We start from the raw sequence: 25,123 nt of genomic DNA, 5'->3' as shown, positions 1-25,123 counted from the left end.
AATTGTATCGCGATTTAACTCTGGCGAAATTCATCCTCATTAAAAAACATCAGTGGGATTCGTATCCAGGAAAAATGCGGTGTACCCCAGTTCTTACCGGTCTAGGTCTGTACTGGACCTCTTCCAGTTGCAGCGTGACGGACTCCAGCAGGTCCGACGCAGAGTCACTGGACGCGGGCAGTGTGGCCACTGAACGCAGCAGGTCTTCGCACGACTTCAGCGACTGCAGGTTGTCCTTGCAGCTCTGGACGCGCTGACGTAATTTCTCCACCTGATGACGTCACAGAGAGGTTACATTTTAATCACTTTGCAGCTCTGGGTTAAGACCTTCCTTAATTGATCCCGAAGACTAAATTTTCACCGAAAGTTCAGAGCCGAGTCGACGTCGCCCAAGCAGGCTTAGATTAGCCGGCTTTAAGTCGGTCCGTAATTGAGGCCGAAGTCGACTGCGCGAAGACTTCGCGAAATCTTTTTTTTACCCAAAACTTAGTGCTAATGCTCCCCGCGGCCAGCTTCACGAAATATACTACACGTATATAGTTGACCTTGCCCAGTTTAAGGACAGGCTTTACAAAGACGTTACAATTTAATAATATTACACTTGTAGCTCTGGACATGCTGACGTATTTTTACCACCCAGTGACGTCACAAAGAGAATACATGTTAATAAGATTACAAGTCAAGATCTGAACAGGTTGAGATAATTTCTGAACCTATTGAGGCCATACAGAGATCAAATCTTGATTAAAGAACACCCTTGAGGAGCTGATTGATTAACAGACTTATAGGTTGATCGATTGATTGTCTGAGTGACTGATTGATTGACTGTTCATTTGACTTCGCTGACTGAATGATTGATTGATTGATTGATTGATTGACCGAATGATGTAAACAATAAATCGCGAACATCACATTTGTTCCACTTCAGAAATCTTTTTGCGTGCGCCTGTAGCAATATGGGCAATGGCCGTAATAAATATAGAGCGGGTTAACCGGCCACGTGACAGGGTTTAACCATCCAACATGCTTGATAGGATTACGACATGTCACGTGACAGGACAACCCTTGCCAAGATTCAGGAGCTTCAATAATGGGATGGGTGGCGTTTCAACAAAATGCTCGTTTTGGTCTCACGAAGTAAAGTGCGCTTTCTCGTTAATGATCGCACGTACACGTACACACACACACACACACACACACACACACACACACATACACACACACACAGATACACACAGACAGATACACACAGAGACACACACACACACACTACTAACCGCGCGGCAGCCACCACCACCACGTGACGTCACATCAACGTGTTTGTACCGGCACGGTTGGCCTAGTGGTAAGGCGTCCGCCCCGTGATCTGGAGGTCGTGGGTTCGAACCCCGGCCGGGTCATACCTAAGACTTTAAAATTGGCAATCTAGTGGCTGCTCCGCCTGGCGTCTGGCATTATGGGGTTAGTGCTAGGACTGGTTGGTCCGGTGTCAGAAAAATGTGACTGGGTGAGGCATAAAGTCTGTGCTGCGACTTCTGTCTTGTGTGTGGCGCACGTTAAATGTCAAAGCAGCATCGCCCTGATATGGCCCTTCCGGTGGTCGGCTGGGCGTTAAGCAGACAAACAAACAAAATCAACGTGTGTGTGTGTGTGTGTGTGTGTGTGTGTGTGTGTGTGTGTGTACGTGTGCATGTATGTGTGTGTGAGTGAGAGAGAGTGTGTGTGTTTGTGTGTCCGTCTGTCTGTCTGCCTTCTGTCTGTCTTTTTCTGTCTTTTTGTGTGTTTGTCTGTCTGTTTGAGTCTTTAAGTCTGTCTGCCACTGTGTGCCGCGCCTGTGTCTGTGTCTCCTTCTCTTTGTCTAGGTATCTCAGTGTCTGGTTGTCTGTCTGTATGACTGAAAATTCAGGCAGGTAAACGGATAATCATGCACACGTACACAGAAAATAACACAAACAGGCAAATCATGGCGACATAGTTTAGAACAACACAACAGCGAGATTAAAAAGTCTAACTGGATCAAGTGACATGAGAGCTGATACAACAATATATATATATAGATGTGGTTAGCCCGCTCTTAAATAAAGAGTACGAATTGACAGGCGCAAGAAAAAAATCCCACTGACGTTTGAAACAACGCGCACAAGCAAATGCAAACGTCCATGCTCACTTTTCTCACTTTCTGGAGTGAATAAACACAGATAATTAAAAAAGTATGTTTCGCTTATTTTTGGAGAAAAGGTTGTATGTATATCATATCACATCTGTTATCTATTCACTTCATAACAATTTACATGGCAATTATAATTATGACAGACGGTTTGGGAGATGCTTTTTGATTTGATTGCATTTTCCAACTGTTTTTGTTCATGTCTTTGGTTTGTGTTGGCAAGCCACAGTATTACAATAAAGGGGACTTATCTGACTATAAATCAGAAAGTCATGCATTAAGGTCTCAACCCCCCCCCCCCCCCCCCCAAAAAAAAAAAAAACAAAAAAAAACTTGAATAAATACGTTTTTGTGAGTGTGTTGTTTTGTCTATCATTAAACGTTACAATAATTCACCGTTTTAGTTTTTTGATTGAATCTCTCCTTATCAATGCAACTGAATGCAAGCACCTATGCTTAAGTTTTTGGTCGATGTCGTCACCATAGCACACTCACACACACACACACACACACACACACAAGAACTAGGCGGATCCCGCACAGTATAAAACCAACAGCGCCGCTCAGCAAACTTCGGAGTCGAGCCAGGACAGCGCAGACGAGAGAACCTCGTTCAAACGACATCGGCGCCCCCCACAACATTCCGTCCGCCGCCATGCGTCTGTACGTGGCCGTGGATTGGAAGTGGGTGCTGTCCCATCGTCCGAAATTCTTTCAACTTTGATCAAAGCTTACTTCGTTACCTCCTGGGGTGTTCGTGCCTTGGGAACCAAACCAACCTGGCGGGACGGAGGTTAGGGGTGCCAGCCTACAGGGAAAGATAGGCGACCCCTAGTCCCCCCTCTGCTCTGCTCCCGGTTCTCGGGGGAGTGGCACGCCCGCAGCGACCCTGCCGCCACCCTTCACCGGGTGCTTGGGGGTGGGCGTGTCGCACCCCGGGGACCACACCGGGTACGGTCCGGACCTCGAGGTAAGGAGTGTGTGTGTGTGGTTTATTTTTTATTTTTATTTTTATTCGTGGAGCATCGATCTCGGTCAGTCAGTCAGTCGAAGTAGTAATTCCTGGTTCTGTTATTTTCTGAGAAAGATATGAGTGGTTTTTGTCTAATCGACAAAGTACGGTTTATTTTTAGAAACGCATAAGCGATATATTGTTTGTTTATAAATGTAAGTGCAGCACAGCTCAATGTCTTCGATGATCCTTTTGTAATCTTCATTATTTATGGCTTGAGAATTTGAATTTTTGAGTTACCAGCAAGCAGAACTATTCAATCACTGAAACAAAGTCTGATTTGTTTGAAATCTATTCTTCGAACGAAATTACGTTCCAGATATAACTAACCTCAGCGGTTCCCGTCCATACTTTTATTCAACGTTTACCGAGATGCGTTTTTATTTTGCAATGTAGGCCTACTTGTATAAACTATTTCGAGTTTAGGCCATCAATTTTATGAATATCTGTTGTATTTGAAATAAATATAACTATTACTCTGACTGACCAATGATCCATGCTTGCGAAGAAAAACACACACTCCTGATGCAAAGAATACTCGAGGCTGTTCCGTCCTCTGTGTTGGTCCTCGGGAAAATCATCAATACTCGCCGAGAACCGTATTAACTGATATGGGGTTGATAGGAGAAAAGTTTGTGTTGTATAGTGACATAGGCTTGGGTTTATAGAAGGATTGTTTGTGTTCGAATCGTGGTCCGGATTCAGCTTTTTCTGTGCCTAAGTGACATATATATCAAAATGACATTGCTTTATAGGATGGTCAAGCTTATTGAGAAAATATGTTTGGATTGAAATTGTGTTCCGGATTCACCTGTTTCTATCAATCAATGGGACTTCGGCATTGCTTTATATGATAGTCAACCTTAGAGAAGGAAGGTTTGGGTTGGCATTTTGTTCCGCCGGGTTCAGGTGTTGGTGTGTCGAAGTGACTTTGACATTGTTTGATCAGATAGTTGGCTTTAGAGCAGGAATCTTTGTGTTCGATTTCTTGTTTCGGTTGTCTGTGTCGAAATGGGAAAGTCCTGCGATTGTCTTTATCAGATAGGAAAAACTGCCGAGAGAGTCAAGATAATTTATGACAGCCGTATTCGTGTAGTACTTGTTTTATTGCCGCGCAGTTCGCGAGAAAGTGATCTGTGAGAGAACACATTTGCTGCGTTCCCGAGAGGTTTTTACTGTTGCCAATGTTTTCAGAATTAACAGAAGTGTTCTGGTTAAAGTCGTTTCTGTCATGCTTTAAATGTTGCCAGGTTTCACAGAGTTTGAAGAAGTGTTTGGCTTAGGTCAGTGTCTGAGTTGAAATTAACCTCAGGTAAGAAGGTACCCACAGAGAAGTGTATCAATGAAATCTTGAATTGTAACCTTGGTGATAACTGTCAATGAGAACTAGTGCTTTCTGTGTGAACTACAATCTATGTAAGCAAATACTTCGTGAGGCAAGGTCTTTGGTGATATTCAGAAGTGTGACCGGTCTATGCGTCTCTTGCTCGTTGTCTTATTGAGTGATTTCTCTCTGTGCATAGCAAGCCACTAACGTCAGCCCTTACTTTACTAGTCAAGTATCAATATTTCAACAAGGGGTGTACATACACTATCTTAGACGGAGCAGAAACCATGTACTTGTCTAGGCTAGTTTCTGTCGTTGCTCTATCAACTATAAGCATTTCAACAAAGACCACACGACTCGAGACGGATCAGAAACCCTTCAGGTCAGCTTCGATCAGTCACTATATGTGCTCTGTGTTGGTAAAAAAGCCCACGGTTGCTACAACAGTGAATTCACAACCGTGCAGTTGTTGGTTACATAGCAGGTAGCTGAAAGCCGAGGGCACTAATAAAGCAGTGAGCTACCTGACTGGTTCGATTAGCAGTTCACACGACGAGAGTTTGCTGTTTGACTGGTTTGACTAGTAGTTGCAATTAGATTAGTCTAATTTTGGATTCCACTAATAATAGGTCTGTCACTGACATCGATTGTTGTCAATAATTTGTATTTACGCCTTTCAGTGCGAGAGAGGTAACGGTTTCGGTACTTACGTCCAGCTTTTACATTAGGTTTACGTCAAAGTAACTTTCAAAGTAACTTTCAAGCAGAAATGGTATAGTGTTAGGTTGCTGATGAAATAAGCTGAAAAGAGTCTAGAGTGTAGGTATATTTACAGATATTGTGGACAGAAAATCTGAGACAGCAGGGTCTGAAAGGAGAGGGGGAGTCTTAAATAAAAGGGACTTAATGGGGGGGAGGGGGGGTGTCTACAGTATACCCAGGAGGTAATGAGTAAGCTGTGGATGATGTGAAGAAGAACTTCGAATTTTGGGACAGCATCCTCTTGTGATCTACACTGACCACCGGCTACTAGGACAAAGCGTGGCGACGTGATGGACATGCAACACGCTTCATCTTTCTTTGATCATATTAAACTTGACTGTGTGTCGTCGATGACATGTTTTGTTTGTGTCTTGCTTGTTTTGTGTGTTTGTGTTTGTTTCTTTGGTTGTTGATATGCCGTCTCTGTCCCCCTTGCGGGACAATCCAAGCAGCGTGCACCACGTGCATTTATGAATGTATTCATACACAAATTAAATACTAGTTGTGAGGGGCATTACTTCAGTATATATATATATAGTCATGCATAGATGATCACAAATACATTCGCACGCAGAGACACAAACACAGACAGACACACAGACACATAGACAAAGACAGACACAGAGAGACCGACGGTTATCAAATAAATTGCCTCTACCTCACACACACACACACACACACACACACACACACACACACACACACACACACACACACACACACACTGAAAACACACACATACACACACACACACGGCACTCACACACACACACACACACATAGAAAAAAGCACACTCGAGCACAAATAGACCTACAAAGAGGCGGACTTGGAGACAAACAACCTGACATACACAAACACGCACTCCTGCACACGGAAACACATGCATAGTTACTAACAGACAGACAAACAGACGGACGGACATACACACGCACACATCCACACATGCTCTAACACACACACACACACACACACACACACACACACACATACACACATAAACCCACACACTCACACACATACACACACACACACACACACACATATACACGCACGCAGGCACTCACGCACGCGCGCACACACACACATGATGATTTAGAAGGTGGTTTTCACGACAAGGAAGGTACATTTAACTAAAATCACAAAATAAAGAAAACTATTGATTGATGACTAGAATACTTTTAGGCCAGGAAAAAATCTTTACTCTGCATAGAAAGCTAGGAATTTATTTCGATGTGTTTTTGAAGTGGAAGGGTGGTCTAGTCACACAGAAACAAGTGGACATATTTAGTATGATTTAGAAGGGGATTTACACGACATTGAAGGTATTTAACAGAAATCGCACCTCTGTAAGATCATGATTGCTGACTAGAAATATTTTTTAGGCAGGGAAACGTCTTTACGCTGCACAGAAAGCTAGGATTTCGGTGTGGGAGGATGATCTAGTCCCACGTAAAAAAAAAAAAAAAAAAAAAGGAACAGATTTATGATGATTTACTGGGTGGTTAACACGACAAGGAAGATATATTTTAACTAAAATCGCAAAATATTTCAGTCCAGAAAAAAAGCTAATAACAGACCATATAAAATCCTTGACACCCAAGGGTGGCACTGCCCCTCTCCCCTCCAATCCTCCACCCCCCCCCCTCCCCCAACAACGGCCCAACGGCTTTGCCTAAGTGGGGTTGTCTTGATGAGAAACGGCGGAAGACAGTTGAAAAGTGTCTTCCACTACCCCCCTTCCTTATACCCTTACCCCTGACCAACCCTGGCCCAGTGCCCCAAAGACCCTACAGCCCTTTGAGAAACAGCCTTACCAACTATAGCGCAGATACACAACGACCCAGCCTGGTTAATGTTTCGACATTCCGTTTGGAATGTTCGGGGTTCGAATCCCAACTGGTGGGTTAAGAAAGGAGACTGTTCCGATCACCCTGGTCAATTTTTGTGCAGATATGCTATAATGCCTTATCCCCCTTTGTGTGTACATGCAGGCACAAACCAAGTAATCCAAGATCCTGTAATCCATGTCAGAGTTCGGTGGGTTATAGAAACACGAAACACCAAGCATGCAGCCACCAAAAACGGAGTATGGCTGCCTAAAAGGCGGGGGGGGGGGGGGGGGGGAAGGAGGCGGTCATAAACGTGAAATCCCGCTCGTGCAATACACGAGTGTACATGGGAGTTGCAGCCCATGAACGCAGAAGAAGAAGAATCAGAAGAAGTACTAGAACTAGAAAAAGTAGAAGAAGAGGCAAACGAAGAAGAAGCTAAAGAAAGAGAAGAAGAACAAGAAAAACAAGAAGAAGAACAAGAACAAGAAGAAGAACAAGAACAAGAAAACGAAAAAGAACAAGAACAAGAAAAAGAACAAGAACAAGAAAAAGAAGAAGCAGAAGAAGAAGAACAAGAAGAATAAGAAGAAAAAGAAGAATAAGAAGAGGCCAGATGACCATACCTCGTCACTGAAGCATGACGACAAGTTGTCCAGTAGCTCCGCTTTCCGCATGTTGATGATGTCCTGCAGCTTGGACACCGCGTCCGTCATGGCTCGCTCCTGGTCATCTCGCTGTTGGTTCAGGCTGGTCAGGCTGGCTACTATGCCAGACTCCTCGGCCTGTACGCTGGACCGCAGCTCATGCACCTTTCGCCAGACTTCGCTCACTTCCGGGTTGGATTCCAGATCTACAGATCCAGCTGTTGATGTAATAATTAATAGCTAGGTTTATAATACAGGGAGGTACTTTCCGTCATTTGCCAAAAATACACGTTAAAACTCTCAACTTTCACACTATTCAAGTCAGACGGCACGAATATGGCAGCAAGAACATCAGCGCAGCTGCCCCCCGTCTCCCCCGTCCCCCCATATAAGGTGACTTCACGGTTTATTGTGGAAGAGTTTCAAATGACATGCCGGGAGAGGCGAGCCAAAGCTAGGCCGTTAAGAAAATAGAAGTTAAAAATGTGACAGCCCCTTGTCGATGAGAAGAAATTTGGGTTATTCATTGTAACTTAATTACGAAACATATTTCTCGGCCTAGATTTAGACAAATAATGGTTTATTTTAACCAGCAAAAGCACTGTCATCAACCAACAGAAGCACCATAATCAACCAACAGAAGCATCATAATCAACCAACAAAAGCACCATAATCAACCAACAAAAGCACCATAATCAACCAACAAAAGCACCACAATCAACCAACAAAAGCACCATAATCAACCAACAAAAGCACCATAATCAACCAACAGAAGCATCATAATCAACCAACAGAAGCACCATAATCAACCAACAGAAGCACCATAATCAACCAACAAAAGCACCATAATCAACCAACAGAAGCACCATAATCAACCAACAGAAGCATCATAATCAACCAACAAAAGCACAATAATCAACCAACAGAAGCATCATAATCAACCAACAGAAGCACCATAATCAACCAACAGAAGCACCACAATCAACCAACAGAAGCACCACAATCAACCAACAGAAGCACCACAATCAACCAACAGAAGCACCATAATTAACCAACAGAAGCACCACATTCAAACAACAAAAGCACCATAATCAACCAACAGAAGCACCATAATCAACCAACAGAAGCACCATAATCAACCAACAGAGGCACCATAATCAACCAACAGAAGCACCATAATCAACCAACAGAAGCACCATAATCAACCAACAGAAGCACCATAATCAACCAACAGAAGCACCATAATCAACCAACAGAAGCACCACAATCAACCAACAAAAGCACCATAATCAACCAACAGAAGCACCATAATCAACCAACAGAAGCACCATAATCAACCAACAAAAGCACCATGATAATCAACCAACAGAAGCACCATAATCAACCAAAAGAAGCACCATAATCAACCAACAGAAGCACCATAATCAACCAACAAAAGCACCATAATCAACCAACAGAAGCACCATAATCAACCAACAGAAGCACCATAATCAACCAACAGAAGCACCATAATCAACCAACAAAAGCACCATAATCAACCAACAGAAGCACCATAATCAACCAACAGAAGCACCATAATCAACCAACAGAAGCACCATAATCAACCAACAAAAGCACCATAATCAACAAACAAAAGCACCATAATCAACCAACAGAAGCACCATAATCAACCAACAGAAGCACCATAATCAACCAACAGAAGCACCAAGTATAATCAAGGAACAAAAACACCATCTGCATCACTAGCCAACAGATGCGTCATCACCAACCAAGAACAGTGTTATCATCGCCCAACGGAAGCACCATCAACAACGAACAAACAACGAACAAAAGTACTATCAAGCATTAGCATGAAACGACGGAAGCACCATCAACAACGAACAAAAGCACCATCAGGCATTAGCAACCAACGGAAGCACCATCAACAACGAACAAAAGCACCATATATAGGCATCGGCAACAACGAACAAAAGCACCATATATAGGCATCGGCAACAGCGAACAAAAGCACCATATATAGGCATCGGCAACAACAAACAAAAGCACCATATAGGCATCGGCAACAACGAACAAAAGCACCATATATAGGCATCGGCAACAACGAACTAAAGCACCATTGTCAGCCAGCAAACAATTAAGTACCAACCTGAATCAACACTGTGTCCCATTCCTGACACCCTTCCCCGATTCTTCGACGACGATGACGATGACGACGACGACGACGCTGGCGCCCCCGGCCGTCCATCGCGATCAACACTGGCGCTCTTGGACAACGGGTGCCTACCCCGTGGTACCCCAGGAGGGGAGGCAAGTTCAGGGGAGCCCACTGCGATGGCGTCAATCATCCCCTTGATCACAAAGTTGGAGGGGAACTGGTTTGCCCAGATACCGGTAGGCTTGCCAGGATCTGGGGCGAAGATTTTTGTCTTGCACACGGGGCAGGTGAAGGAGGAACGGCGGCTCCCTCCCATCTCCTCGTCAATGTGCAGCTGCAGACAGGCCTTGCAGAGGTTGTGCATACACGGCAGGGCTTTGGGGTCCTTGAAGGGCTTGGCACAGCGCGGGCACGACAGGAACTCGTTCTGAAGCCTCTGGGTGGTGTGGTGGTGGTGCGACGCCATCTTGGATTAGTCAGCTTCGGTTTATTTCTTGCTTTCTGGTGAATTTCTGTTAAGTTTGGAAAGAAGATGGTTGGTATTGGTGATGTTTCGTCCCCCCCCCCCTCTACTCTCACATCCCCCCTCTGTTTGTCACAGTCTCCCCCCCCCCCCCTCCTCTTCTGTCTCGGGCTCCCCTCCCCTCTTCCTTTGTACCTGTTAGCTCATTTTGTATAATTCCCTCAAGTTACTTTATACAATTTAACACGATTACGACTAATGGCAGCAACGCTATCGAAAATTAGCTGATGCAAAAACTATTAACTTTGTTTCACACTAATTAATTGGGAAGGTGATATAAAGTAAGCGTATGAACATATTTTGCTGAACCATTACATACAAGCTCGTCCTAATTATTTACATTAGTGTGCAACATTTTATAAAGCCGGATGCATTGATGAATACCAGCGATCCGGATTTGACAATCTTTCACAATTTTCACGCCATGCACCCCCTTATCGAGGTCAATACACTGATAAACTGGAGTAAGCCTGCACATATTTCACAAATGGCTACACTCATGACATGTTTTATTTACACTCAGTCAAGTACCGTACTGCTTATATTCTACAAAGCACAAATTATGGCGTAACTGAAATAAGTCACTCATGGGTTCGATTCGCGGAAACAATCCTAAGAGGAATGTTATTTGTAATGCATTGCATTGCATTGTATTGTATTGTATTGTGTTGTACTGAATTGTATTGCATTGTCTTGAATTGTCTTGTCTTGTCTTGTTTTGTATTGTATATGATTGTATATGATTGTATTGCATTGCATCGCATTGCATTGCATTGTATTGTACTGAATTGTATTGAATTGTCTCGTCTTGTCTTGTATTGTATTGTTGTGTACTGTATTTTATTGTATTGTATTGTATTGCATAGCATACAATCTTGGAATGTGTGAAGAACAGAAGTCCAGTTCATTGTTTACCAGACACAAACACAGACAAGCGTAACCACTTTAGCAAATGTCTATATCTTCACTTGTGGAACCACACAGTGGCCCGGGACAAGTAAACCAAACAATTAACATGTTTATAAACACTTAAACTGTGATTTATTATACTGTTGGTTTAAAAACAACTTTTGATATCGTAGCATATGTAAAATTTTTCACATTTAGGATCCGTACTTAAGCACATGCTTATAATACTATCGAATCTTTACTGTATAACTGTTCACAAGCCAGAGCACACAGTTCTGTAGGCAGCAGTGCAATTGGTTTGCTAAACTTGGAGAAAAAGAGTACCAAACAGAGTAATTAGTAAACTGATGCGTTCTACGTGTTTCCACGTTGTTCCATATATATATATATTATCGTACATGCGCACACATGCTTTCTAATGTGTATCGGTAACTGCATTTCTTTAAGTCTTCTTCTTCTTCTTCTTCTCAAGTTCTTCTGCATTCCCACAGGCCTTAAGTGTTCGTCATACGCTTGCCTTCACGTGAAAATAACGCAAAATAGGCTACATGACAATGAAACGCAGACGCTCAGTAAAATGCACAAACGTTTTGCACTTGTACTGTGCAAAAGCTGCATGACATGACGCATAAACTTACTGACAAAAAGGAGACCCAGTTAAAGGTGTAGGCGCCTCTGTGCACGTCGCTTCTACTGATTCAAAGTTCAAGTAGGCTATTCGGCACAGTGGTTCAGTTTGTGTCTATCCCTGTTTATGCTCGTGTTTGTACAAGGACACAACCTCGGCAACGGTTATTTCTAAAACTGCGCACATGAAAGACCGTTCGTGAATAGGTATGTGCCGCCGTTTAAGCTTTACTGGGTAACCTCTGGGTTTTACACACAGCCACTGTGCTCCTGATTAAAGTTTTGAAGTATTCGCCTAAGGAAAACTCTCCATTATCAAACTATGGAATCAAAACAACCGTCTCGCATGAATGTCAACTGAAATACTGTCTAGTAACATTACGCCTTCCATGTCGTTGCATTTGCAAGTTTTCTTAACTTGTGAATGTCATCGGAATGATTGTCAAGTAACACTGAGCTTTCAAAGTCGTTGAACTTGAATTCTTCTTACCGTGTCGTTGTGTAAAGGGCGGTGCTGAAACCCAAACAATCTTCACGTGTGACTGTCTGGTAACACAACGGTAAGCAGGGCCGGACCCAGGGGGGGGTTCCAGGGGTTCCGGAACCCCACCCCTGGAAAAAGCATGTACCTTGCTTTGAGTTTTTTATTTTTTATTTTTTATTTTTTAAATAAATTTTGTGTGTCTCTCTAACACATTTTATTCAATGTGAAATCCGATGAGAAAAAGGTACCCCCCCCCCCCCCCCCACCAACTCACACTGACAGGCCTTAACCCTCAAAACAAGGCCCAGAATGCACCAGATTGCACAGATTTTAACCGTTTTTCAAACTTTTTCCGGGGGAGCATGCCCCCGGACCCCCCGCTTGTGGCTTTGCCACTTCGCTGATTTGCCCCCCCAAAAAAGGAGGAACCCCCCCCCCCCCCCCCCCCTTACAACTCATTTGGTCCGGCCCTGGTAAGCTTACAACTGAAGTCGCTGCATTTTTACGCTGGAGGAAGCTTTCTTACTGACATTCTTATAAATCCGAACAACCTTCGCCGGTGTACCGGTGTGACGTTTTCATCTTTCGCCGTGTTGATATTTCGCTTCTCGGCCTCGTTGATCTAGTATTAACGGCTACACTGAACAAAAAAACACCCTTCGATAGTACTGATGAGCGACCTTGTGTACCTTACATTCATGGGGCCAAATTTGTCCAACCAATTTGTTTTATTTAACTTAGAAATTTGATTCATCCTAAAATGTTTTCCTTCTTACTCAAGGGACGTAACACGTTTTCAAAGAATTCGATTTTGGGGGTGAAATCTATTAAATTTTACCACCAATTTTCTTCACATGCAAGAAACTGACATGCTTTTTGTCCTTAAATAATTTCACTTCTTAATTTTACCAGGAAACAACATTTCAGTCTTGAGTCGAGTATATGTCGAGGGGGAAATATGTACACAGGCGAAAGATGAAATCGTGACACCGGCTCGTGAATGTCAACTGAAAGACTGATAACACGTACAGAGCTTTGCAAGTCGCAGCACTTCCTGAATCAGTCGTCTGCCACGGTCGGAGGGGCTTCTGAAAAAGGGATACAGTGACTGGCCAGCAACCTAGGACCCCTGTACACAATGATTGTATTGCATGTATCATTGTATGTCGTGCTGCTCATCAGCTTGACTGCTCGATGTTAAAAGAAACCGATAACAACCCTTGCTTGAGAATGTCAGCTGAAAGGCTGGCTGGTAATAATGCTGCTGTACCGTTGAGAGCTTACTAACCTTATTGCTGAACTGAAGATGTTGAAACCCAGAGAAACTCAGTTGCACGTTGGTGTCAACCGAGGTACTCAAGTTTTCGTCTGGTGTGGAGTGAGCTGAGTCAAGTTTTCGTCTGGTGTGGAGTGAGCTGAGTCAAGTTTTCGTCTGGTGTGGAGTGAGCTGAGTCAAGTTTTCGTCTGGTGTGGAGTGATACAGCAATGAATGAACACTCTTCCGGGACCTCCTTGCACTTATGAGCTTTCGTAAACTGTCGATGCACTTATAAACATTTGTTCTCGCGGATACACTGGCGGTGTTCAAGCTATGTCACGGTTTCTGTGACAGAAAGGAAAATCCCCGCGGGTAATTATAGACGTGGGTAATATGACTAGACTCATTGACATTCAGGCACACCAGTGCTGGACTGATCGTGTAACCTCTGCGAACGCCAAGAAGAAGAAGAAGAAGATTGACATTGCAAAATGCGGGACACTGTGAGCGTCTTGGTATTGATTCGCAGTCAGACGGAGGTGCCTAATTTGCGGTGTTTGGCTGACTTGACACACCCACAGGCACATTCCTTAAAACTTTTTAATGTGGGTAAAGTGTAACGTTCAGTACTTTTACTTAGATCTTGGCTGTTTTAGGTGTGTTGTTGTTGTTGGTAGAGGAGGAGGAGGAGGACGAGGTGGTGGTGGTGGTTTTGGCGGTGCTGTTGGTTTTTATTTTATTTTATTTAACTGACGCTGCTAAATCCAAACCTCAGTCGTACCATTATTGACACTTTCCAAGAGTGGCCACACAACCTTACAAGTTACTACTGTTCTGTAACCTATTATTACTGTCACATGAAAACACATACACACACACACACACACACACACACACACACCTGTTTTCTCAATCATCACACACACACACACACACCTGTTTTCTCAATCATCACACACACACACACACACACATATACGAATACAAGTTACGTTGTGCACTCCTGTGTGTCGATGCAGTCTGTACATAATACACTGTGCACTCCTCATGACAGTCTGTATACAACCGTCTTTATGCACTACTAGTGTGTCATGTCTACAGGTACAAAGTGACAATGCGCACTCTTTTTGAATATGCACTCCCGCTGTATTATATTATATTCTTTGGCTATATGTCAATCAATCAATCAATGAGGCTTATATCGCGCATATTCCGTGGGTACAGTTCTAGGCGCTCTGCAGTGATGCCGTGTGAGATGAAATTTTATACGGCCAGTAATTGCAGCCATTTCGGCGCATATTTACCTTTCACGGCCTATTATTCCAAGTCACACGGGTATAGGTAGACAATTATTAACTGTGCCTAAGCAATTTTGCCAGGAAAGATCCTTTTGTCAATCGTGGGATCTTTAACGTGCACACCCAATGTAGTGTACACGGGGGGGAGTTCGGACACCGAAGAGAGTCTGCACACAAAGTTGACTCTGAAATAAATTTCCGCCGAACCTGGGATCGAACTCACGCTGACAGCGGCCAACTGAATACAAATCCAGCGCGCTACCAACTGAGCTATATCCCCGCCACTATGTAGTATACTTTTCTTCCTTGTTGCGAAAAAAAAGATTAAAAGCTGTGTTTTTGACTTTGTGCATTTTTTTCTCTGTCTCTCTGTCTCTCTCTATCTCTCTCTGTCTGTCTCTCTCTCTTTCTCTGTCTCTCTCTCTGTCTCACTCTGTGTCTGTCTGTCTATCTCTCTCCGTCTCTCTCTCTCTCTGTCTCTCCCTTCGTCTCTCTCTGTCTCTGTCTCTCTCTGTGTCTCTCTGTTTCTCTTTCTGTCTCTCTCTCTCTGTCTTTCTCTCGACCTCTCTGTCTCTGTCTCTGTGTCTCTTTATCTCTCTCTGTCTCTCCCTCTCTCTCTCTCTCTATTTCTCTTTTTGCATATGCCCTCCAGCTGTATTATATTATATTATTTGGCTATATGTAGTATACTTTTCTTCCTTCTTGCGAAAAAAAAGATTAAAAGCTGTGTATCTGACTTTGTGAAAATTGGTCTCTCTCTCTGTCTCTGTCTGTCTCGTTCTCTCTCTCTCTCTCTGTCTCTGTCTCTCTCTGTCTGTCTGTTTCTCTCTCTCTCTCTCTCTCTCTCTCTCTCTCTCTCTCTCTCTCTCTCTCTCTCTCTCTCTCTCTCTCTCTCTCTCTACCGGTCCCTGTTGTGCAATGGTTAAATTTTGCAATACTGCTACCTGAGAGCTCCCTTTGATGACGTCATATCCGGCTTTTTGTAAAAGTTGAGGCTGCACTGTCACACCCTTATTTTTCAATCAAATTGATTGAAATTTTGGCCAAGCAATCTTCGACAAAGGCCGGACTTTGGTATTGCATTTCAGCTTGGTGGCTTAAAAACTAATAAATAAGTTTGGTCATTAAATATCGGAAACTTGTAATTAAAATTATTTTTTTATTAAACGATCCAAAAATAATTTCATCTTATTTTTCGTCATTTTCTGATTCCAAAAACAAATACATTACAAACAAGCTCTGAAAATTTAAAATATGAAAATTATGATTAAAATTAATTTTCCGAAATCGATTTAAAAACAATTTTATCTTATTCCTTGTCGGTCCCTGATTCCAAAATCATATAGATATGATATGTTTGGATTAAAAACAAACTCAGTAAGCTAAAAAGAATAGACATACAAAAAAGCGTGTTATCCTGCTCAGCGCGACCACTACCGCACTATTCTGCATGGCTTGTCGATTTCATCGCCTTTGCCACGAGCGGTGGACTGACGAAACTACGAGTATGTGGTCTTGGTGAAAAAAGCAGTGCGTTCAGTTTCATTCTGTGAGTTCGACAGCTTGACTAAATGTTGTTATTTCGCCTTACGCGACTTGTTTTATATTATATGTTTATTTGATTTCAAATAAATTACTTTTCATTCTTTTTATTCTGTTTTTACATTTAGTCAAGTTTTGACTAAATGTTTTAACATAGAGGGGGAATCGAGACGAGGGTCGTGGTGTATGTGTGTGTGTGTGTGTGTGTGTGTGTGTGTGTGTGTGTGTGTGTGTGTGTGTGTCTGTGTCTGTGTCTGTGCGTGTCTGTGCGTGTGTGTGTGTAGAGCGATTCAGACCAAACTACTGGACCGATCTTTATGAAATTTGACATGAGAGTTCCTGGGAATGATATCCCCGGACATTTTTTTCTTTTTTTCGATAAATACTTTTGATGACGTCATATCCGGCTTTTTGTAAAAGTTGAGGCGGCACTGTCACACCCTCATTTTTCAATCAAATTGATTGACATTTTTGTAAAGCAATCTTCGACGAAGGCCAGACTTCGGTAATGCATTTCAGCTTGGTGGCTTAAAAATTAATTAATGACTTTGGTCATTAAAAATCTGAACATTGTAATAAAATTTGTTTTAGATAAAACGATCCAAATTTACGTTCATCTTATTCTACATCATTTCCTGATTCCAAAAACATATAAATATGTTATATTTGGATTAAAAACAAGCTCTGAAAATTAAAAATATAAAAATTATGATCAAAATTAAATTTCCGAAATCGAGTTAAAAACACTTTCATCTTATTCCTTGTCGGTTCCTGATTCCAAAAACATATAGATATGATATGTTTGGATTAAAAACACGCTCACAAAGTTAAAACGAAGAGAGGTACAGAAAAGCGTGCTATGCAGCACAGCGAAACCACTATACTACCGCGCTGAACAGGCTCTTCAGTTTCACTCCGTTATGCACAAGCGGCGGACTACGGTCATTGTGAAAAAAATGCAGTGCGTTCAGTTTCATTCTGTGAGTTCCACAGCTTGACTAAATGTAGTAATTTCGCCTTGCGCGACTTGTTGTGTGTGTCCTATTTGAAACTAAATGAATAAAACAATGTATGCAAAAATTTTCGGTGAAAATACTATGTATATGTGTGTGTGTTGAAGCATGTGTGTGTGTGCACATGATTTTGGAGCCATTCCATGGACAGTGTTTTTCACAAAATTACGATGTCCTATTGAAATTTCTGAAAGCGGTCAAATGTCCTATTGATGCTGAAGAGCTCAGGATATTTGTCCTATAGGTGTGAATTTGTAACAACATCACTGCCACGCCATCCGAATAGGCATGCAAACGGCGTTTTTTCTCAGAAACTCTCATTGAACAGATATCAAACCTCACTTGTTTTGACAACAACTTAATTACAACTTTATTTTGCAATGCGTCGAAATTTTCTTGCAATCCAGTATATTTTTGTGTGTCCTATGCTATACACAATTGACCCTCCTTGATAGAAAAGTAAAAACTCTTTTTGTTGATTTACAAACATGTGATTAGTTTTGTTTTTTATTGTCTTTATAAGAATACCGGAAGATTCTATCGAGTTATAAGTCAGTTTTGGGGCACTTTGGGGCGTTTTATACCAAGTTATGTATTAGCCAATTGGGGAGCTTTATACTCGTTAAGAAATCTATGGGGTATCTCAGTCTCCCATTGCCCCAATTTCTACCTGTAGTGTAAAGAGAGCCGATCCGGTGCAGCGACACCTGGTAGATTAATAGGATACCGATATATTCTACCGGGTAAAAAACCCGTACAATAGTGTGTGCTGTTGCAATTATTAAAGGGTAAAATTCAAGAATAACTTCACTTCAAACGATGTTTCCTCATCGGGGTGTAGTCTGAATAGTCACTGGCAGCCGTCTTCATGTGAATGAAGCTTTTGTTTCTACAAGGAAAATCCTGTTTTTGTCACCTGCACTTGCATTGGTGTTTTTACCGTCAACATGAATGTTGATACTTGTGGTGTGTTGTTCTGTCAAAGCATGAGGAAAAACGGCATATTCGGTTTCATGTAATTGCCTTTTTTAAAGCTTCACTGTCACAATTCGAGTGTTTTAAATGAAACGTGTCAGGGGCGGACGAGGGGGGGTGCACAGGGTGCAGGTGCACCCCCCCTCCAGCAACAACAACAAAAAAAAATTTTAGAAAGCTGATTCTATGACCATTTCTAAGTTCAAATGGCACTAGATGGCACCATTTTGCTTCTTTGGGCCAAACAATTTTCCGGGGGGGCATGCCCCCGGACCCCCCTAGCAAATTCGGGCGCTTCGCGCCCATCACATTCACTTTCGATTCAAAGTGCACCCCCCCCCCCCCCTTACAAAGCAACTGATCCGCCCCTGACGGTGTTCAGGCTTACTTGACGATGATACGTGCGTGGGAATGTGATTTTAGAAAGAACGTTAAAATTCAGTACTTGACTGTTTGCTAAATCTCAAAAGGTCAAACTCCTTAACAGCCCATACGGAACAAGGATAATGTATTAACAAGGAAACCTAATGACTTGTTTGTGTTTTAGAGTCTTAGATGTTCAAGTGTTTAGGCAAAACAATTAACGCAAACTTACTATCACAGGGTTATCCAGTCATTTTCTGTGTACGGGGGAATAACAAGCCGGGGGAGTAGCGAGCCGGGGGAGTAACGATACGGGGGAGTAACGAGCTGACCCCGCCTGGCCTGGTTTACGGCCGATTTGAACGGAATGGCTGATGCATATTGCTCAGCTAACCTAAATTAGAGCTACCTTTACCGTAGTTATCCCAAAGAAGTGCTATACACCCCAGGAAGACATCTCAAAGGTGGCTAAAAAGAGCAGTCCCGATCGTATGAAGCTCTTGTTCGTGGAGACTTAATCTTTGTAGTGGTCTTTGTGCGGAGTTCTCTCCCTTTACAGTCATTATGAAGAAAAATTGTAATAGTTTTGAATGTTTAAATCTCTTAAGAAGTTCTTTCGGCCGTGAAACATTATTATATTTAGTTTAGAGTTGCATAGCACTAGTATGGGGGCGATAGAAGAGATTTTAACGTAGGGAAAGTAGCTTTGTGTAACAGTCATATTAACCTTTATTTTACATTCATTTTGTATTCGTACCACACGCCGTTCTGTTGCCTGTTAAAAATAGGTCGATATTCTGCACTACTTTGCATAGGCACTCCTGTTCGTACAGCTCAACATTCTGCACTCCTTGTTTTCGTATAATACGACCTTCTGCACTCCTACGTTAAAAAAGCGCATGTAAAGATTGCAGCTATTTACAATATTTCTTATTTCACCTTGTCTTGATGTTAAGCAAACACATTAACAAGTTTCAAAATTACAAAAATGCAAGGTTGAAAAGAAAATATTTGATAGACACATTGTTGTTGTCATCTAAATAAAAGCGGCATCGCGCACTCCTTTTTGACCATTAAATATCTGCGCGAATTTAGATGCAAAAGTTTAAAAATCGATAGCAACAGATATCCCGTCATACATTTGTGCAATGTACAGCTTTTATTCGTGTGTTTTTTGTAGAAAGGAATACAAATATACTATATTGGCCAGGAGTGCACAGTGCTGTTCGTAAAGCTCTACATTATGCACTCCTTGTATTCGTATAACACGACCTTCTGCACGCCTACACTCAAAAGTGCTAGAAAAAATCAGCTATTTACAATATTCCTTACTTAATCTTGTCTTGAGGTCAAGTAAATACATTTCAAAGCTCAACAACTACAAAAACACAAGGTTTAAAAACATATTTGACCGCCACGACATTTTGGTTGTCTGTATAAAAATGGCATTGTGCACTCCTTATTAACAATCAAATAGTTCGGCGAATTTAGATGTAAAAGTTTAAAAATCGATACCAACAGATAGCCCGTAATGCCTTTGTGCAATGTATAGTTTGTATTCTTGTTTGATTATGCACTTCTTGTATTTGTATAAAATGACCTTCTGCACTCCTGCATTAAAAAGGGCACGAAAATGCAGCTATTAACAATATTTCGTATATTCATCTTGTATTGAGGTCAAGCAAATATATTTCAAAGCTTTAAAGTTAAAAAAAACAAGAAATTCCTCCGAGGTAGGAAAAACACCCCCGTCCTTACCATTCTCACTGCCACCAACTGAGAAGGTTATTTCCCTTTGACCATTAATATGTCCCTCTATAAGTCCTTGTAGAATCTTAATCCACCAATAACTCCCTAACCGTGTGTTTGACTGGTCCCAATTTTTGTAAGGACCGTCTCAGGAATGTATAGAACCTGTTGACCAAGTTTGGTGACGATCGGTCCGTTCATTCTTGAGATCTATATGCGAACACAAACACACAAACACACAAACAAACAAACAAACAAACACATCGACCGAATCCTATACACACCCCTATACCGGGGGTGTAAAAACCCACAAGATTGAGAAAACGTTGACAGACACGTTTTCTGTATAAAAGCGGCGTTGTGCACTCCTTTTTTTTTATAATAAAATATATCGGCGATCTTCGATGCACAAGTTTTAAATTCGATACAAAAAGATAGCCCGGGATGCATTTGTGCAATGCAAAGCTTTTATTCTAGTTTTTTGTAGAAAGGAAGAATACTATATTATATATGACCTGGAGTGCACAGTGTAGGAGTGCATAAGGAAAAGGAGTGCACAATGTCGGTCTATACGAACAAAAGAGTGCACAAGGTCGCCTTTGTACAGACACATACACACACACACACACACACACCTGTTTTCTCAATCATCACACACACACACACACACACACACACCTGTTTTCTCAATCATCATACACACACACACATACACACACACACACACACACACCTGTTTTCTCAATCATCACACACACACACACACCTGTTTTCTCAATCATCACACACACACACACACACCTGTTTTCTCAATCATCACACACACACACACACACACACACACACACACACACACACACACACACACACACACACCTGTTTTCTCAATCATCACATACACACACACACACACACACACACACACACACACACACACACACACACACACACCTGTAATCTCAATCATCACACTGACACACACACTGAAATCTAAATGTGAAAGCATTTTATAATCAGACAGTGATAACACATCGCCGTGTTCCCGTCGATCCACAACAACATGTAACTCGATGAAAATTCCGCGGAGCGACTGACTCGATAAAGAGCTGTTCACATTCCACAGCCTTGTCAGCACTGACTGTGATCATACTTGACGCTTCAGCCAAGCATCGAGTTTAGGGACTCCTACTGCTTGAGGACGTACCGGCGTATACAGTGGGACCCCCCACCCCCTTTTTTAAGACCTCTGAAAAAAATCAGGTCTTCAAGAAGAGTCTAGAGTTTATGAACAAAATATCTGAAAAATCAAGGTCTTACTGAAAAGGGGAGAAGTCAGTAAGTGGGGGTGGGGTTAAAAGGGTAGTGAAACTGGATTGCGATTGCCAGAGATAAGTATGTATATCAATGATGGGCATGTCAGTTGTAATAAAAACACAGGCACATGACTTACCACATACAGTATATCAAAACCGAGCCGTGTGCCTGTGACTGATGACTGAGTCACATCGAGCAGTATTTGTAAACTGAGCTAGGGTCCAGTACTGGCCTGTGGGATATACTGACATCAGTAGACAGACTTACCGTGACAAGACAGGCTTTTGGCCTCTGTCGGCGGCCTTTCTTCAGTTTGAACTTGAAGTCGTTCTTGGTATGTCAGTCCCCTCAGTGTGTAACGGTTGTAACTTGTGTTTGCCTCAACTGAGGTCCGTGTCACCGTGACTGAACCAGACGATCGTTGTTACACATATCACAAGTACTGCAACACCACTGGGTATGAGGCTATGAGCCTAATTCAGTATTAGTGATATCATGTATGGCTTTCCGTTTGGACGAAAAATGTCTCTTTCGGGTTTAAGGCCTCCAATGCCTGTGTCAGCCTATGGAAAGCCGTTTGGCTCATAACATACACTAAATAATTTATACACGTGTATTTCAGTATTTCTTACAGTGTATAACTGAATTATTTATTACACGTGTATTCAGTGGTTATGAGCCAAGCGGCTTTCAAATTATATTATTATATTATTATACACGTGTAATAAATCATAATTCATACACTTATGTATATAATTAATAATACACGTGTATTTATTTCTTACACGTGTATACATTATTTAATACACTTGTAATAAATTGTTTTATTTTATGCACGTGTATTAATTATTTCTTACACGTGTATGAATTATTTATTACACGTGTATTAATCATTTCTTACACGTGTATGAATTATTTTCTACACGTGTATTAATCATTTCTTACACGTGTATTAATTATTTCTTACACGTGTATGAATTATTTCTTACACGTGTATTAATCATTTCCGGCTTACACGTGTATGAATTATTTCCTACACGTGTATTAATCATTTCTTACACGTGTATGAATTATTTCTTACACGTGTATGAATCATTTATTTCACGTGTAAGAATCATTTCTTACACGTGTGTGAATTATTTATTACACTCGTGTAAGAATCATTTCTGACAAGCGTCGAAAATGCAGGAGTCACGTGGTTAAGCGACTTAAAAACTCGGACTGAGAATCCCCATGAAAAACACTAAGCGTCTTCATCGCCTCGCTTTGAACCGCACAAGATGGCGGTAGCGGCAAACGTTTTAGACGGGTTACGAGTAGAGTTCAACGCCGTTGTACAAAATCAAGCCCAGGCTCGCACAGTACTGGAGAGGTAATTGTGTTATCGGCAATATTCCTATATACCCCCACCGGAAATTATTCTCAAACGGAACGAAACCGATTCTGGTTTGATATTCAGGGGAGAGAACCACTTCAAGTAGACTGAACTTGAATGCAGTGCTACTCTCCCCTGGACTCTCTATACTAGTATGCTTGTACTCCCGATATACCCCCAACTCAGTACTTTCTGTACATAGCGCAAAGAGAGAGTTGGGGGTATATCAGGAGAACATGACTGACAAACTAGACCATTCCACTCAGAAGGGTTCTTTATGGGGGAAAAGAGAGAGAAAGTAAGGGGAGTTGATGTATGGGGGGTACATACTAAAAATTGGGGGATCCGTATTTAAATATCCCCACCTGCCTGTATTACGTCTGTGTGAGTGTCTCTCTGTCTGTTTGTCTCTGTATCTGTCTCTCTCTTATTGAAGTCATTGAAATATCCCCACCTGCTTGTTTCAACGGAAAGAGCTGTATTACCGTGACGTCTCTGTGAGTCTCTCTCTCTCTCTCTCTCTCTCTCTCTCTCTCTCTCTCTCTCTCTCTCTCTCTCTCTCTCTCTCTCTCTCAGTCTCTCTGAGTGTCTCTTTCTCTTACTCTGCGTCTCAGTCTTCTATGTGCCTCTGTCTGTCACACTCTCTGTCTTCCCATTTCTACCCAAAGAGCTGTAGTATGTCTCTTGTGTGTGTGTCTCTCTCTGTCTTCTATGTGCCTCTCCCTGTCCCACTCTCTGTCTGCCAATATCTACGGAAAGAGCTGTATTATGTCTCTGTGAGTGTCTCTCTCTCTGTGTGTCTGTGTCTCTTCTATCAGACTCTCTCTGTCCCACTCTCTGTCTGCCTTATCTACAAAAACATTATGTCTCTCTGTATGTCTCTCTCTCTCTCTCTCTCTCTCTCTCTCTCTCTCTCTCTCTCTGTCTCTCTCTCTCTCTGTCTCTCTCTCTCTCTGGGCGAGGGCTGGTTGAAAAAAAGCTCGTTGTATTGCTTATGCCACAACCCTCGAAAAATAAAATTTGATTTGATTTGATTTGATTTGATCTCTCTCTCTCTCTCTCTCTCTCTCTCTCTCTCTCTCTCTCTCTCTCTCTCTCTCTCTCTCTCTCTCTCTCTCTCTCTCTCTCTCTCTCTCTCTCTCTTCTATCTGACTCTCTCTGTCCCACTCTCTGTCTGCCTATATCTACGGAAAGAGCTGTATTATGTCTCTGTAAACATCATGTCGCAACCAAAAAAGAAAAAGAAAAAATTGGCCAAGGTTTGCTACCCTTCGCCAAAGTAAGTGATTCCGGACAAAATGACAGGAACACCGCGAATGTGGACAGTGTCAGTGTGAGTGGTAGTAGTGTTGTCGAGTCGATCGAAGCAGACGACATAGCAGACGAAAGTCACCGCGAATCGAAATCTGCTGAGCCAGAGAATGAAAAGCGTCCTCCAAATCGTGGTTTCCAAGCAAAATGGCTCACCCTACACGGTCTTTTATTGGTGTTTGACCAGTCATGTTTCCCAAGGCTTGTCAAGATTTGCACAAGATTGGAAGAGTTTTACTTTCAAGAAATTAAAGTTAAAGGTTTGAAAAAGTTTCAGAGAACTGGTGTCTGTTGTAGTTAAATCAGCAAAGCTGATTGTTTCAGTTGCAGTGTGCAACATATGATCCAGGGGCGGATGAGGAGGGGGGGGATAATACAGGGGTTCCGGGACCCCCCCCCCCCCGGCTGCCCCCCCCCCCCAAAAAAAACCCACACAATTCTGTTCAGTTGTGATTTTTTTCTTCTCTTTTATCTATCTGTAA

General features: G+C 42.2%; 1 protein-coding gene across 4 annotated transcripts in view; it reads right to left on the bottom strand.

Moving 5' to 3' along the window:
• The window catches only part of LOC138952349 (tripartite motif-containing protein 3-like), a 35,196-nt gene extending 12,779 nt beyond the window's left edge, over nucleotides 1–22,417 (bottom strand). Inside the window, exons 1-4 of one of the 4 annotated variants that reach the window (XM_070323997.1) lie at nucleotides 22,223–22,417; nucleotides 9,892–10,412; nucleotides 7,725–7,963; nucleotides 98–271 (exon numbers count right to left, since the gene is read on the bottom strand). In XM_070323997.1, coding sequence (XP_070180098.1) covers nucleotides 98–271; nucleotides 7,725–7,963; nucleotides 9,892–10,366 — 888 coding nt within the window. In that variant the 5' untranslated portion in view covers nucleotides 10,367–10,412; nucleotides 22,223–22,417. Of the gene's footprint in view, nucleotides 1–97; nucleotides 272–7,724; nucleotides 7,964–9,891; nucleotides 10,413–11,970; nucleotides 11,992–12,449; nucleotides 12,552–13,731; nucleotides 14,356–22,222 lie in introns of those variants that run through there. The other 3 variants (XM_070323995.1, XM_070323998.1, XM_070323999.1) reach the window with 3 other exon arrangements.
• Between the last annotated feature and the right edge of the window lie 2,706 nt (nucleotides 22,418–25,123).

Source organism: Littorina saxatilis, linkage group LG17, assembly GCF_037325665.1.
Source record: "Littorina saxatilis isolate snail1 linkage group LG17, US_GU_Lsax_2.0, whole genome shotgun sequence".
NCBI classification, from domain to species: Eukaryota; Metazoa; Mollusca; class Gastropoda; order Littorinimorpha; family Littorinidae; genus Littorina; species Littorina saxatilis.
This window is presented reverse-complemented; position numbering and strand designations above follow the sequence as displayed.